The following is an 11,816-nucleotide window of genomic DNA, read 5'->3' as shown; positions in this document are numbered from 1 at the left end:
CTTAGCTTTCCAATTCACATGACCTGTTGTTGAGCAACTGCTTAGGTAATAATTTCATATTGATGACTCTTTGGAAATGAGTACTAAAAAATCCATAGTTCAGAGATCCAAAATAAATAATAAGTCATTAAAAAAATAAAACCAGTTTACACCTTTGCTTGTTTTCTGACGCCTTTCTTAGTATTACAGCTCTTTAGACTTAAAGTAACCTCACCTTCCTGAGGTGGTGCTGTGACCAGCACAATTGGAAAGCTAAGTTTCCACCCAAGCTAGAGATTGTTATTTTCTCGGCCAGTTCCCTCTGACTGGGCTTTTTGCTGCTGTAACAACAGCACGCACTACTTCCCTCTCTTACACCATTTTTAACCCCTGCCTCTGCTAAATCATTATAGTGTTATGAAGGAAGGTTGGGGATGAGGCAGTGAAACTCTGTGACTACCTTTCTTTTGTTTACTGTTTTCCAATAGGCTTCTAACTTATGTGCCCAAAATCACTAAATATGGAGATAATTCATTGTATAGAGTAATGTAATTTAAAGCAGTAACTTGCCATGGTAGGAAAGTAAATCAGGCAAGTGGGGGTCTTCTGTTCATTCATTAAAATCTGAGCATTGGGCTAGTGAGATGGGTCAGGGTAAAGGTGCTGGTTGCCAAGCTTGATGACCTGAGTTCAATCCCAGAGACCCACATGGTGGAAGAAGAGAATGGATTCCCACAAATGGTCCCCTGATCTACACATAGGCCATGGGATGTACATACACATGTATGCACCAAAAAATTTGAAAACTAAAAGATTTGAAGTGTGCTCAGTCCAAGTTTGGGATGACGTCCCAGAAGTGCAGTAACTAAGATGGGAAGGAGAAACGGAGGTTATCCACCCTGAAGATGCAGACGCTCTCGTTCACACAGTATCCTGTGGGGAAGCATTGCTTTTCTTCTCTTGTGGAGACTGAGTCCGTATTTCCCTGCTTCTTTGCATGTCAGAATGTTAAATGTACAGCTTGTTCCGTAGTGGTTGTTCACAGACCCACCAGTGGGTGTTACAGACTAACTATTTAATTGCAGTGCCCAGTTACCCTCCTGAAAATGTCCAAGCCATAGCAACATCGCCAGAAAGTGTGTCAATCTCTTGGTCCACGCTGTCCAAGGAAGCCTTGAATGGGATTCTCCAGGGGTTCAGGGTCATCTACTGGGCCAACCTCATGGATGGAGGTAAGAGGACGTGCTGAGGACTATGAGCTTGACCCTATAGGATGCTCAAGGCAGGCTGTAGAACCCCTCCCCTTCCTAAGGTAGAATTCCCATGGTAAGTAGCAATTGGCCCAAGTAGTTTGTCAAGTTTTTCTATAAATTGGGTGGTGGACTGTCCACGTTGGAAAGCCTGTGCCCCGCTCTGAGATGTTCCCACATCTGCAAAGATCCAGATGTTTTTACATTCAGTTCCCCACTAGCACTCAGCTCTTCTGTTAGAAATGTCCAAGAGGATGAAAACGGCCATTAAAAAAACCTTTCCAGGACTGGAGAGATGGCTCAGTGGTTAAGAACACTGGTTGTTCTTGTAGAAGACCTGGGTTCGAATCCCAGCACCCATGTGGCAGCTGACAACTGTCCGTAACTCCAGTTCCAAGGGATCCAATGGCTTCTTCTGTCCTCTGTGGGCATTGTACAACACAGGCACTTACCTACATGCAGGCAATACACTCATGCATATAAAGTAAAAATAATAAATATTTTTTTAAAAGCCCTTTCCTCAGAGGGGAGAATTTCTGATTCACCCAGGAGCCCAGGTCTTGAGACTATGTGCAGGGGACAGCCACCTTCAAGAGTTAATCTTCTCATTTGTAATTCTCTTGAGACTTCTGAACTGTGACTTCCACAAGGTGGCCCTCAGTGGCTGCTCCAGAAGTTACCAGGCCCAAGCTAGCCTTTGGGGGCTGCCCTCCTGGCTGGTTTTCTTCCCCATCAAAGTGTCCTTCCCACAGACCTTCCGTTATCTGCCCAGATCCCAGGCCTTTGCTTATGTTGGAACCAGGCTTCTATGACACACACATCACCCCTTCCCGCCTCACAGCACCATGGCAGGCATGTAATAAACCACTGTGTGCATTGAATGTTTAAATCCTATTAGATGCTGAATTCAGCTCAATATTGATCCTGTTAGAGATGAAATAAAAATCTTTAAAAAGATATGCCACAGTCATCCTAATCTCAAAGTGGGAGGCTCTTGACATCAGGGAGACCCGGGCAGCCACAGCACACTGAGTCCGGCCAGCACACACCTTCCATCTGCATCTCCCTTGGCTCACCAGGTGTCCAGGGCACAACGGCCAAACTGTAGACAGTGAATGTGGGGCCGTGTGGTCTGCCCAGGCTCTGCCTCTCAGCATCCTGCTTTTCTGATGGTGGGCCGTGAAGTCATAGACCGTCGAGCTGCCTCAGCTTGTCCATCTTGGTCATGAGGACAGTGCTGGTGCCTAGGGAGCTGGCCTGGCCAGTTCCCACCTCTGCTGAGATAAGAGGGAAGGACTCAGCTCCTGCTGCTCCCAGAACATGCCCAAAGGTGTGCTTCAAGCCAGCAGGTGTCCCTGGGCCTCTAGCTCACATCCTGGTCACTTTAAATTAGCAGTCACACAGTGCCCGGTACCCTCCACACAGCCAAGTGACCCTGGCCTGAATTTCAGGCCACCTCCTCATGCTCCTGTCCTGCCTCTGGAAGCGACTCCCTTCTAAACCTGAGGCTGCACATGGTATAGACACTTGCCACATCATTCTAAGTGCTCTCGAATTGCTTTCTGACAAAGATGGGGGCGCAGCATTCTATCTCTGAACTGCACTGTGGGACCCATTCCAGAAAGCACTTAGCAAGCTCCAAGTTTCTCCCACATCACCTGTTAATTCTGCAATGACGTAAAGAGTTCACTCTGGGTGAAACTAGGTGTGCTGATCCACTCAGATCAGTGCAGACTTGTTATTTTCTTAAATATTCTCAATCATATTCTTGATCATTTCTTTTTTAAAATAATATTTTATGTATGTGTGTTGCCTGCATGTATGTAGGTGCACCTGTGTCATGCAATGCCTATGGAGGCCAGAAGAGGGTGTCAGACCCCCTGGAACTGGAGTTACAGGTGGTTGTTAGCCTCTCTGTGGGTGCTTGAATCAAACATGGGCCCTCTGCAAGAGCAGCCAGTGCTCTTAGCCACTGAGCCATCTTTCCAGTGCCTTCTTGACCGTTTCAAGTTGTTATTCGTTTAAGAAGTGCACCTTGGCATTCTGATGAGTAGAACTTTGTGAAAGTCTACCACCATCAAACCAATGCTTATCCATCAGACTGCAGCACAATAACATTTTGTTTCTGAAGGATGTAAAGTTTCAGTTATGGAACATGAATATTTTCTGGAGATGTAATGTAGAGTGCTGACTACAGTCAGTGTTATCTTGTGAAGTTGAAATTTGCCCACTGAGTACGTCTTAGCCTAGATGTTTGAGATTAACATCTAGGCATAATGGAGAGTTCCAAAAAGACCAACAGTGGGGCTGGGGGTCTAGACCCCCAGAAGCCACATACATGCCAGGTGGGCATGGCAACCCACCTGTGATTCTAGCCTCAGAAAGTAGAAACTGATTCCCTATAGAAAGTTGGTTAGCAAGTCCAGCCATATCAGTGAGCTCTGGGTTTGACTGAGAGACCCTGCCTTGGTCCTCCACATGCGTGCACATATATGTGCACACACACATATGTATAAGGTGAAAGAGTCATTGAGGATGATTTCCAACATCAAACTTGGTCCTCCACATGCATGCACATATATATGTGCATGCACAGCCACACATACCCATATGTATCTACACACATGCAAAACATGCATACATATACACACATTAAAATGGAAAAAGAAATATATATATACATATATATATATATATATGAAATCCTTGGACTAGAGAGTTGGTTAAGGGTGCTGACTGCATCTACATGGTGGATAACAGCTGTGCATAACTCCAGTTCAGGGGTATCCAAAGCCCACTTCTGACCTCTGCAGGCATTGCATGACATGGGTTCACTTACAGACATACAGGCAATACACTCATAAAATAAAAATAAATAAAATTACAAAAAATGAAATCCTCACTTGCAGAAGCTGCATAAAGGTCAGCAGATAGTCATGTAACGATGGCTCGTCAGTGAGAGGCACATAATGCTGAGCTTTCCCATGGCAACGCTTCCTTGAGAGGCAGCTTGGCACCAGGATTTGATTGACCTACACCAAATTACTGTTTACCAGACCAATTTTCTGCCTGATGTTCTGAAACATTTGATGTAGGTAACTTTTTGCAAATGGCCACAAGGTGTTAGTGTCCATGATGTTCCTCTACACCCTCTGCCTGCACTTCCAGTGTGTGACAGAAAGGACAGCCAGAGAGCGTGACAGACCTGGTAATGGACCCTATCCTCTGGTCTTGTTCTCCAGAGCTGGGAGAGATTAAGAACGTCACTACCACGCAGCCGTCCCTGGAGCTGGACGGGCTGGAGAAATACACCAACTACAGTATCCAGGTGCTGGCCTTCACCCGCGCAGGGGATGGCGTTCGGAGCGAGCAGATCTTTACCCGTACCAAGGAGGATGGTGAGTTGCAGAGTGGGAACTGAGGGGGAAGATCAGATCCCATCTAAACACCCAAGGCCATGCTGGACTCCTGCCAAGGGGCAGCCTCAGGTGAAGCCACTGCCGAGAAGGCTGTGTCCGACAGGGTTCCGTTGGCCTTGCTCTCTTGTACACAGTGCAGCACAAGTCAGGCCTTCACCTCTCAGGATGCCTTGCTTGACACCACTACCGAACTTCTCTTGCCCTGCAAATTTTTCTCCTCCCCTCCCCCTTCTAAGATGACATGGTTCCTAAGATATGGGACTTTGAGAGCTAACATGAGGACTGTTCTGGGCAAACTGGGGTGTCACCACTCTGACTACCATGACTCTTAAAACTCTGCCTCCAGTCTCTTCTCTCTCTTCTTGTCTCTCAGAGCCACTTCTCAGATTCATATATTCCTCCTCCTCCTCCTCCTCTCCCCTCTCCTCTCTAGTTCATTTCTTTTTGGTTGTTGGTTTTTGTTTCAAACTGTCCCAGTGCTCCTGCACCTGCGGCACCTGCTTTGTGTCCTATTAGAATAACTTCAGTCACCAAGGTTAGCTCTTTAACTCGAAAATTCTGTGCTGGCCTAAGTCGTCTTATTTGATGTTGGTGGGCTCACTTTAGAAAGCCTCGATTTCACAGCTTCAGCAAGACTATAAATTCTCACAAGGATTCGTGGTAACTAAGCGCGTGTATAACTCACTGTCCGCTTTCCTTCAGACCAGCAACCCTCACTGCTCCACACAATCTGGATCTGTATTTTCACTGTTTTAAGAGAGACACTCAGGTTCCTTGTAATGCTTTTTGAGCGGCGGTTAGGGCTAGGTTCGAGTACCCGGGAGAGTGACAGAAAAGCACAGCACCTTAGTGAAGGAACAACCAGTGTCAAACTCATGCCCTTGAGGACCCTTCCAGAAACATCCATCACTAGATCATACCAGACACAGGCCGGCATGGGACACTGGAGCACTGTGTAGACTTGGCTCTGAATTCACTCCTCTTCAGACAGGACGCTGTTCCCCAGGAAGTGGGCAAGTCTGGGGCAGAGCCCTTGCCATGTCCCCTTGGGCTCTAGCTGATGCTGGCTGATTTGGCACCTGCACCTCCTCAGCTGCATGGAATCTCAGACATGCTGTTCTTCCGCCCCATCTCACATGTGTCCCTGAAGCAAAGCTCGGGACTCAGGCTCTGGGTGAGGATGGGCCCCTCCCGCCCTTCCCATCCTGATCCATGATCACCAGGCACCCACATGTCTTCTCCCACCTGCTCTTCCCTTGGGGAGCCAGGCCCTGTTCTCCCGCAGTCCATGCACCCTGTCACCTTACTCCACTGCCTCTCCAGACTTCCCCATGTTACGGTATCTGCACATATCTGTCCTTACTTTAGTTTTTCTGGAACATGTACCTTCCTCCAGTTCCACTCAAAGACTTTGGATCATTTCAGGAAATCTAAAGTCAAAACACAGTGTCATTAGGAAGTCACTCATGTATTGAAGTTTCCAGAAACCGAGCCATAGCTGAATTGTAAAATGTGGTAGAGAGCTGTGTTAATGCTCTACTCTGCCTCGCTGTCTGTGTCTCGGAGCACCTCACCTTCGCAGACTGGAAGGTCCTGTGAACCAGGTTGTCACAGCCATCAGACCACACTGAATGAATGTCTGCAGACGGTGAGGTGAGCACCCCCCCCTACATGCAGCCAGCTGCTGCCCCATGCTGGGCGCTTGATTCTCCCCCCCCCCCCCCGCATCAGAGGAGGGGTGGCACTCTCCCATTACTAAGCAGGGTTACAGATATCACTGAAATTATTGTATGTGAAGCAAATGGGTTCACAGCATAAAGTTGGGCATCAGTGCTTTCCAGAGGAATGGGTGGCAATCCAGCAAGAGAAGCTGCCCACAGCTCCTATCGACTGGCAATTTGGGATCCATTTTCAATTAGTCATCCAGTTTTACAAATAATAGTTTTCTGTCTCAATTTAGAATCTGAGGTCTAATGTGTCCATCACCTCGTCTCTATCTCTGTATCCAGTACGGAGTGATGACTGACTGCGGGAGACCCTGCCACACCTCAAGGAGGAGGTGGGGAATTCTGCCCATTCTGGTGGTTTGAGACAAAGAACTCACAAAGTGGTGTCAGTATTTAATTAGGATAAATCGGCATTTTCAAAATGAAATGGAACAGAGATGGGTAGAAAAAATGGGTAATTTAGAAATGAGAACTTGCCAACCACCATAATAGATTCAGTATCTAGTGTAAGTACAGATTTCTACAGTGTAGCAGAGTATGATTCTGAAAGCTGGCTAATCATCATTTGACGAATGCTTCACCCAGTTGAGAATACAGAACCTGCTTATTCTACTAGAAAGCCTCATAATTTGAAGTTTAGACCACCAACCTGTACTAAATTCTGTAAAATATATGGACAGAATGCCAGGCAAATAATTGCCAATATTCTCTAATCTCTTCTTTTTGGTGTTTGCTGATTTTCTCGCAATTAAAGGAAGATTATCATACAAATAGATTAGTGTTCTGTGTGCAACATACTTCTTACTAATGTTTAAAAAACCTTAATCCTGAGGGGCCTAAGGGTTTGAATTCTGCCTTACTTAGGTCACTGATAACGCAAAATAGGGTAGGGGTGTTTATCCAGTAGTAAATAATGTTCAGTTTTACAATCAATACTTGTGACCAAAATACTTGTTTGGAGAAGAGCTCTCTTATACCTTCGCTTCTCAGTCTCAGGGATTCTTGGGCTCAGCAACACATCCTGAGGCCTATGATGACATTCACACTGTCTCAGTTACTTTTCTGTTGCTGTGATAAAAACACTGACCAAAGCAACTGATCAAAAGAAGAGTTTATTTGGCTTACAGTTCCAGAGGGATCAGAGTCCATCACGGTGGGGGAGGCACAGCGGCAGAGGTGGCTGGAGCAGAAAGCCTAGCGCTCACATCTCAAGCAGGCACAGGAAGCAGAGAGGGACTAGAAATCTGGTGAGGCTTAAGAACTCTCTAAGCCCACCCCCAGTGACGTGCTTCCTCCAGCAAGGACCACACCTCCTAAAACCTCCTAAAACAGCATCACCAACTGAGAACAAAATGCCCAAATACTTGGAGCCTATGGGGAACATTCTCATTCATACTACCATACCCACCAGGTCTCAGATCCATAAATCTTACTGTCAGGTCCAGTGCTATCATCTTGGGGTGAGAGTTGCTGAAGTTTCAGATCTGCTTCTAAGACAGTTCAATCAGTAAGAACTTACACATCTGCTATTGCTACGGTACAAGAGATTACTTGCTGATCTGACTTTCTGCTTCTAAGCACAAGGAACTCTGAATTGTAAAACATTTGTGAAATGTTAATGTCATATTATTTGCCAAAACTATAACATGAGTGCAGCCATGGGGAGAAAGTTGCAGAGAGAGCGCAATCTATTAATTATCCACAGCTGTCTTTGGTCTGCAGCCTCTGCCAGACTCAGCTGTGAGCGCTTTATGCAAAAGTAAACATTGTATATGTGTACATAGCGCCAACCATGTTTAAGTTCAAATATTTACTAAGCACATCGTTGATGTGTGACTGGGAGGTGTTATGTGGGAAGGCCTCAGCAGGTGGAAGGCATGATCTCTGCTTCCTCCTCATCCACGAAGCATTCCCCTGTGGGACATCTGAACAGAACCCTAAGAGTGAAAACATGAACCTCGAGGCTCCGAAGAACCCTTTGACCAGCAGATCTGGAGATTTGTGTAGCGTGGAAGGCATGAAGAATGTATGTTACTTTTCTGTTGCTTTGAATAAACATTCTGACAAAGCAACTTGATGGGGAAAGGGTTTGTTTTAGCTTATCCAGAGAGGTGCTTCATGGCCAGGAAGGTGTGCAAGTCAGGTGTGGAGGTGAGAGCAGGGAGCTGGCTCATCACATCTCATCCACACAGGAAGCAGTGAGAGAGAACAGGAAGTGGGGCCAGGCTATGAAACCTCAAAGAGCACCCACAGTGACATACTTCCTCCAGCATGACTCCCAAGGTTTCCATAACCTCCCAAACAGCACCACCAGCCTAGGACCACATGCCCAACACATGAGCCTGTGGGACGTTTATCATCCAGATCACAGAGCGTGCCCGTGTGAGTGCATCCTGATGGGCTAAGAGGTGAGGCGGTGTGAGCTCAGGTGTGTGTATTTTGTGTGTATGTATGGGATGTGTGTGTGTATATGTATATGCATATGCATGTGTATGTGTGTATATATGTGATGTGTATACACATGCATATATGCATATGTGTGATTGTATATGCATGCACACATGTATGTGATGTGTATGTGTCTGTATGTGAACATATGTGTTAACATATATCTGTGTGTATGTGCATGGTGTGTTGTATGTGCATATACATATGTGTGTGATGTGTGTGTAGTGTCTGTATATATGTGTTTGGTATGTGTATGTGTGTGTATGTGCATGCGTAAGTTTATATACACACATGTGTATATGTGTGGGTGTGCATATGTGTAGGTATATATGTGTATATGCGTATGTGTGTATATGTGTAGTGTACATATGTGGTGTATATGTGGTGTGTATGTGTGTAGTGTACATGTATGTTGTATGTATGTCTGTGTGGTATGTATATATGGTGTATGTATGTGTATATGTATGTATATGTGTCTGGTGTATATATATGTGCGCATATGTGTATGTGTGATGTTTAAGTTTATATATACATGTGTATATGTGTGGGTGTGCATGTGTGTAGGTATATATGTGTATATGCATATGTGTGTATGTGTGTGTAGTGTACATGTATGTTGTATGTGTGTCTGTGGTATGTATATATGGTATATGTATGTGTGTGTATGTGTGTCTGGTGTATATATATGTGTACATATGTGTATGTGTGTGGTGTATATGTGTGTATGTGTATCTGGGGTGAGTTTATGCATGTATATGTATGCACGTGTATGTGTGTGGTGTGGTTTTTTGTATGCATATGTGTGTATGTGCATTTGTGTGTATATGTGCAGTGTGCATTCATGTGTATGTCTATATGGTATGTATGTGTGGTGTGCATGTGTGTGTTTTCTGTATGTATATGTAGGTGTGTTATGTGTGTATATGTACTGAATGTGTGTGGATGTGTGTGTTCACACAATCACAGTAGTGCTGTCCCTCAGTAGGCCCTGGAGACATAGTGCCCCATGGAAGCCCACCAGCACCACCCAGGATTCCAGGATCACAGAACACGGCAATGTGCCGTGTGCTACAGACATAAACCAAGGACATAGCAATGTGTTCTCACTGTCCTGTCATGACCCCCACAGTTACACACTCACAACATGGTAGTTTTCTTCTACCAGGGCAAAAGAGTCTCTATGACCTAAAAACACCCTTACTTTCACTGCCTCTGAGCTCCCGCTCCACTGTAAAGGAGCTCATCAGATTAGGTCGGGTCCACCCACGATACTGGCCTCTTCATAAGTTTAATTCAAGTGATTGTACTAGTCCTAATTTTGCTTCAAGGGAATTCTGTATGTGGACTCCCTACCTGATGCCACAAGCATTAGTGCTATCTGTCATCTTCACTGCAACAGGCTCTGCACCAACATAGTTAAGTGGTTAGAAATTATTTCTTCAGACCACTTCCGTTTTGCTATGTAACCAAAACCTGTCACACAAGGGCTCCATCCATCCTCATGTGGAACCCCATCTTGGAAGGGCTCCATCCTCATGAACACTAATCTATGGCTTAGAGGATGAGCCCCACAGATGGGCACAACAGAGGCTGGGGACCAGGGACCATCACCATTCTGCCTGCCACACTGTAGCTACTGATATTTCTCATCCACTCAGGAAATCTGTCCTGAAGATCTAGCACCTTCTAGATACTGGTGCAGCACTGTAAATAACAGTGGAGGATGGGTGGGCACACAGTGGGGCCTGCAGGCTAGCTGAAGGTTCAGGCACAGGCATGCACTCATGACTACTGTGAGAAGAGTCAGAAGTCTTGAGAGAGCAGCTGGGTGAACTAACCCAGGCTTGTGTTCAGAGACGGCATCCTGAAGGAGGTGATGCTTAGAAGACACTGTGAGACAACTAAAGGTTGCTAGGGGGAAATTAGCAGGTGGGGGAAGATTCCAGAAAGAGAGACTCCCAAAATCCTACCTCATTCTTCACCAAAGGCATGGACAGTGATATATATGACACAGGAAAAGCCCAGTGTTGGGGACACTAGCAGACAGGGAGTAGCCCGCAATGGACCGGACATGTCTACACGGAGCTCCCCCCATTGCTGCAGAAACAGCTCATCATAATTAACACAGACACTTGGGGGAGACTTCCAACTTGGAAATCTTCCTAAAATGAGAGGAGAGGAGAGGGTTTGAGAGAGAAGATTCAGGGCCATTTGTAGCTGTGGTCCATCTCAAGTCCCCCAGAGACCCTCATGGAGATGTAAAGGCACCTGTTCAGTGAGATGAGAGAGGATCAGAGCTCAGAAGGGAAGTCTTGGCAAACTGGAAGAGAGCAGACAGGACTTCCTGAAGGTTGCAAGACCAGTTTACCTTGAAGTCTAATTGGAGTCTAATATTCTCCTGCAATGGCCAGGAGTTTAGGCTAGCCCCAGGCTATTGCGATCTTCTGCAGCTCTGGGAATCTGATGTCTGTAATTCAGCTCTGAGTCCCAGCTGGAAGGCTGGCATCATGCATGGCCTTGTTATCTGAGGAGTGGTGTAATCGTGTGGTCACCGATAATTAGCCTAGAGTATTTTTTGGTGCTGACAGAACACCTAATAAATTCCCTAAGGAATTATCACTTATAGTCTTAATAGTATAACTGGCATGAGGTACAATGAGTATTTCCAGCTTCATAGATGAGGAAACTAATGCTTATTAGGGACGTTAATTAAGTTGCCCTGAGCATAGAACTAAGTTATTGATCTGTACAAGACCACTGATGGGCTCAGGGCACACAGTCCTCCTCATCATGGTGTGGTCCAGACCAGATCTGAATGTTAAGTTCGAGGTTGAAAAGGATTGGCTCAGTGATCCAGAAAACCCTCACAGAATGACTTGTTTCTATTTCCTGCCTTTTTTCACTCTCCCCTCCCCTCCCCTCCCCTCCCTCCCTCCCCCCTCCTTCTGTCTCTCTCTCTCCCAAGTCCAGCTCCAACTATTTCTTCATGATCA

General features: G+C 45.9%; 1 protein-coding gene across 1 annotated transcript in view; it reads left to right on the top strand.

Annotated features, from left to right (window-relative positions):
• Dscam (DS cell adhesion molecule) overlaps nt 1–11,816 on the top strand; it is a 625,182-nt gene that overhangs the window by 523,964 nt on the left and 89,402 nt on the right. The window contains exons 18-19 of the mRNA XM_008826928.2: nt 1,065–1,211; nt 4,472–4,627. Coding sequence (XP_008825150.1) covers nt 1,065–1,211; nt 4,472–4,627 — 303 coding nt within the window. The remainder of the gene's footprint in view (nt 1–1,064; nt 1,212–4,471; nt 4,628–11,816) is intronic.

Source organism: Nannospalax galili, unplaced genomic scaffold (assembly GCF_000622305.1).
Source record: "Nannospalax galili isolate Female #2095 unplaced genomic scaffold, S.galili_v1.0 scaffold192, whole genome shotgun sequence".
Classification (NCBI taxonomy): domain Eukaryota; kingdom Metazoa; phylum Chordata; class Mammalia; order Rodentia; family Spalacidae; genus Nannospalax; species Nannospalax galili.
This window is presented reverse-complemented; position numbering and strand designations above follow the sequence as displayed.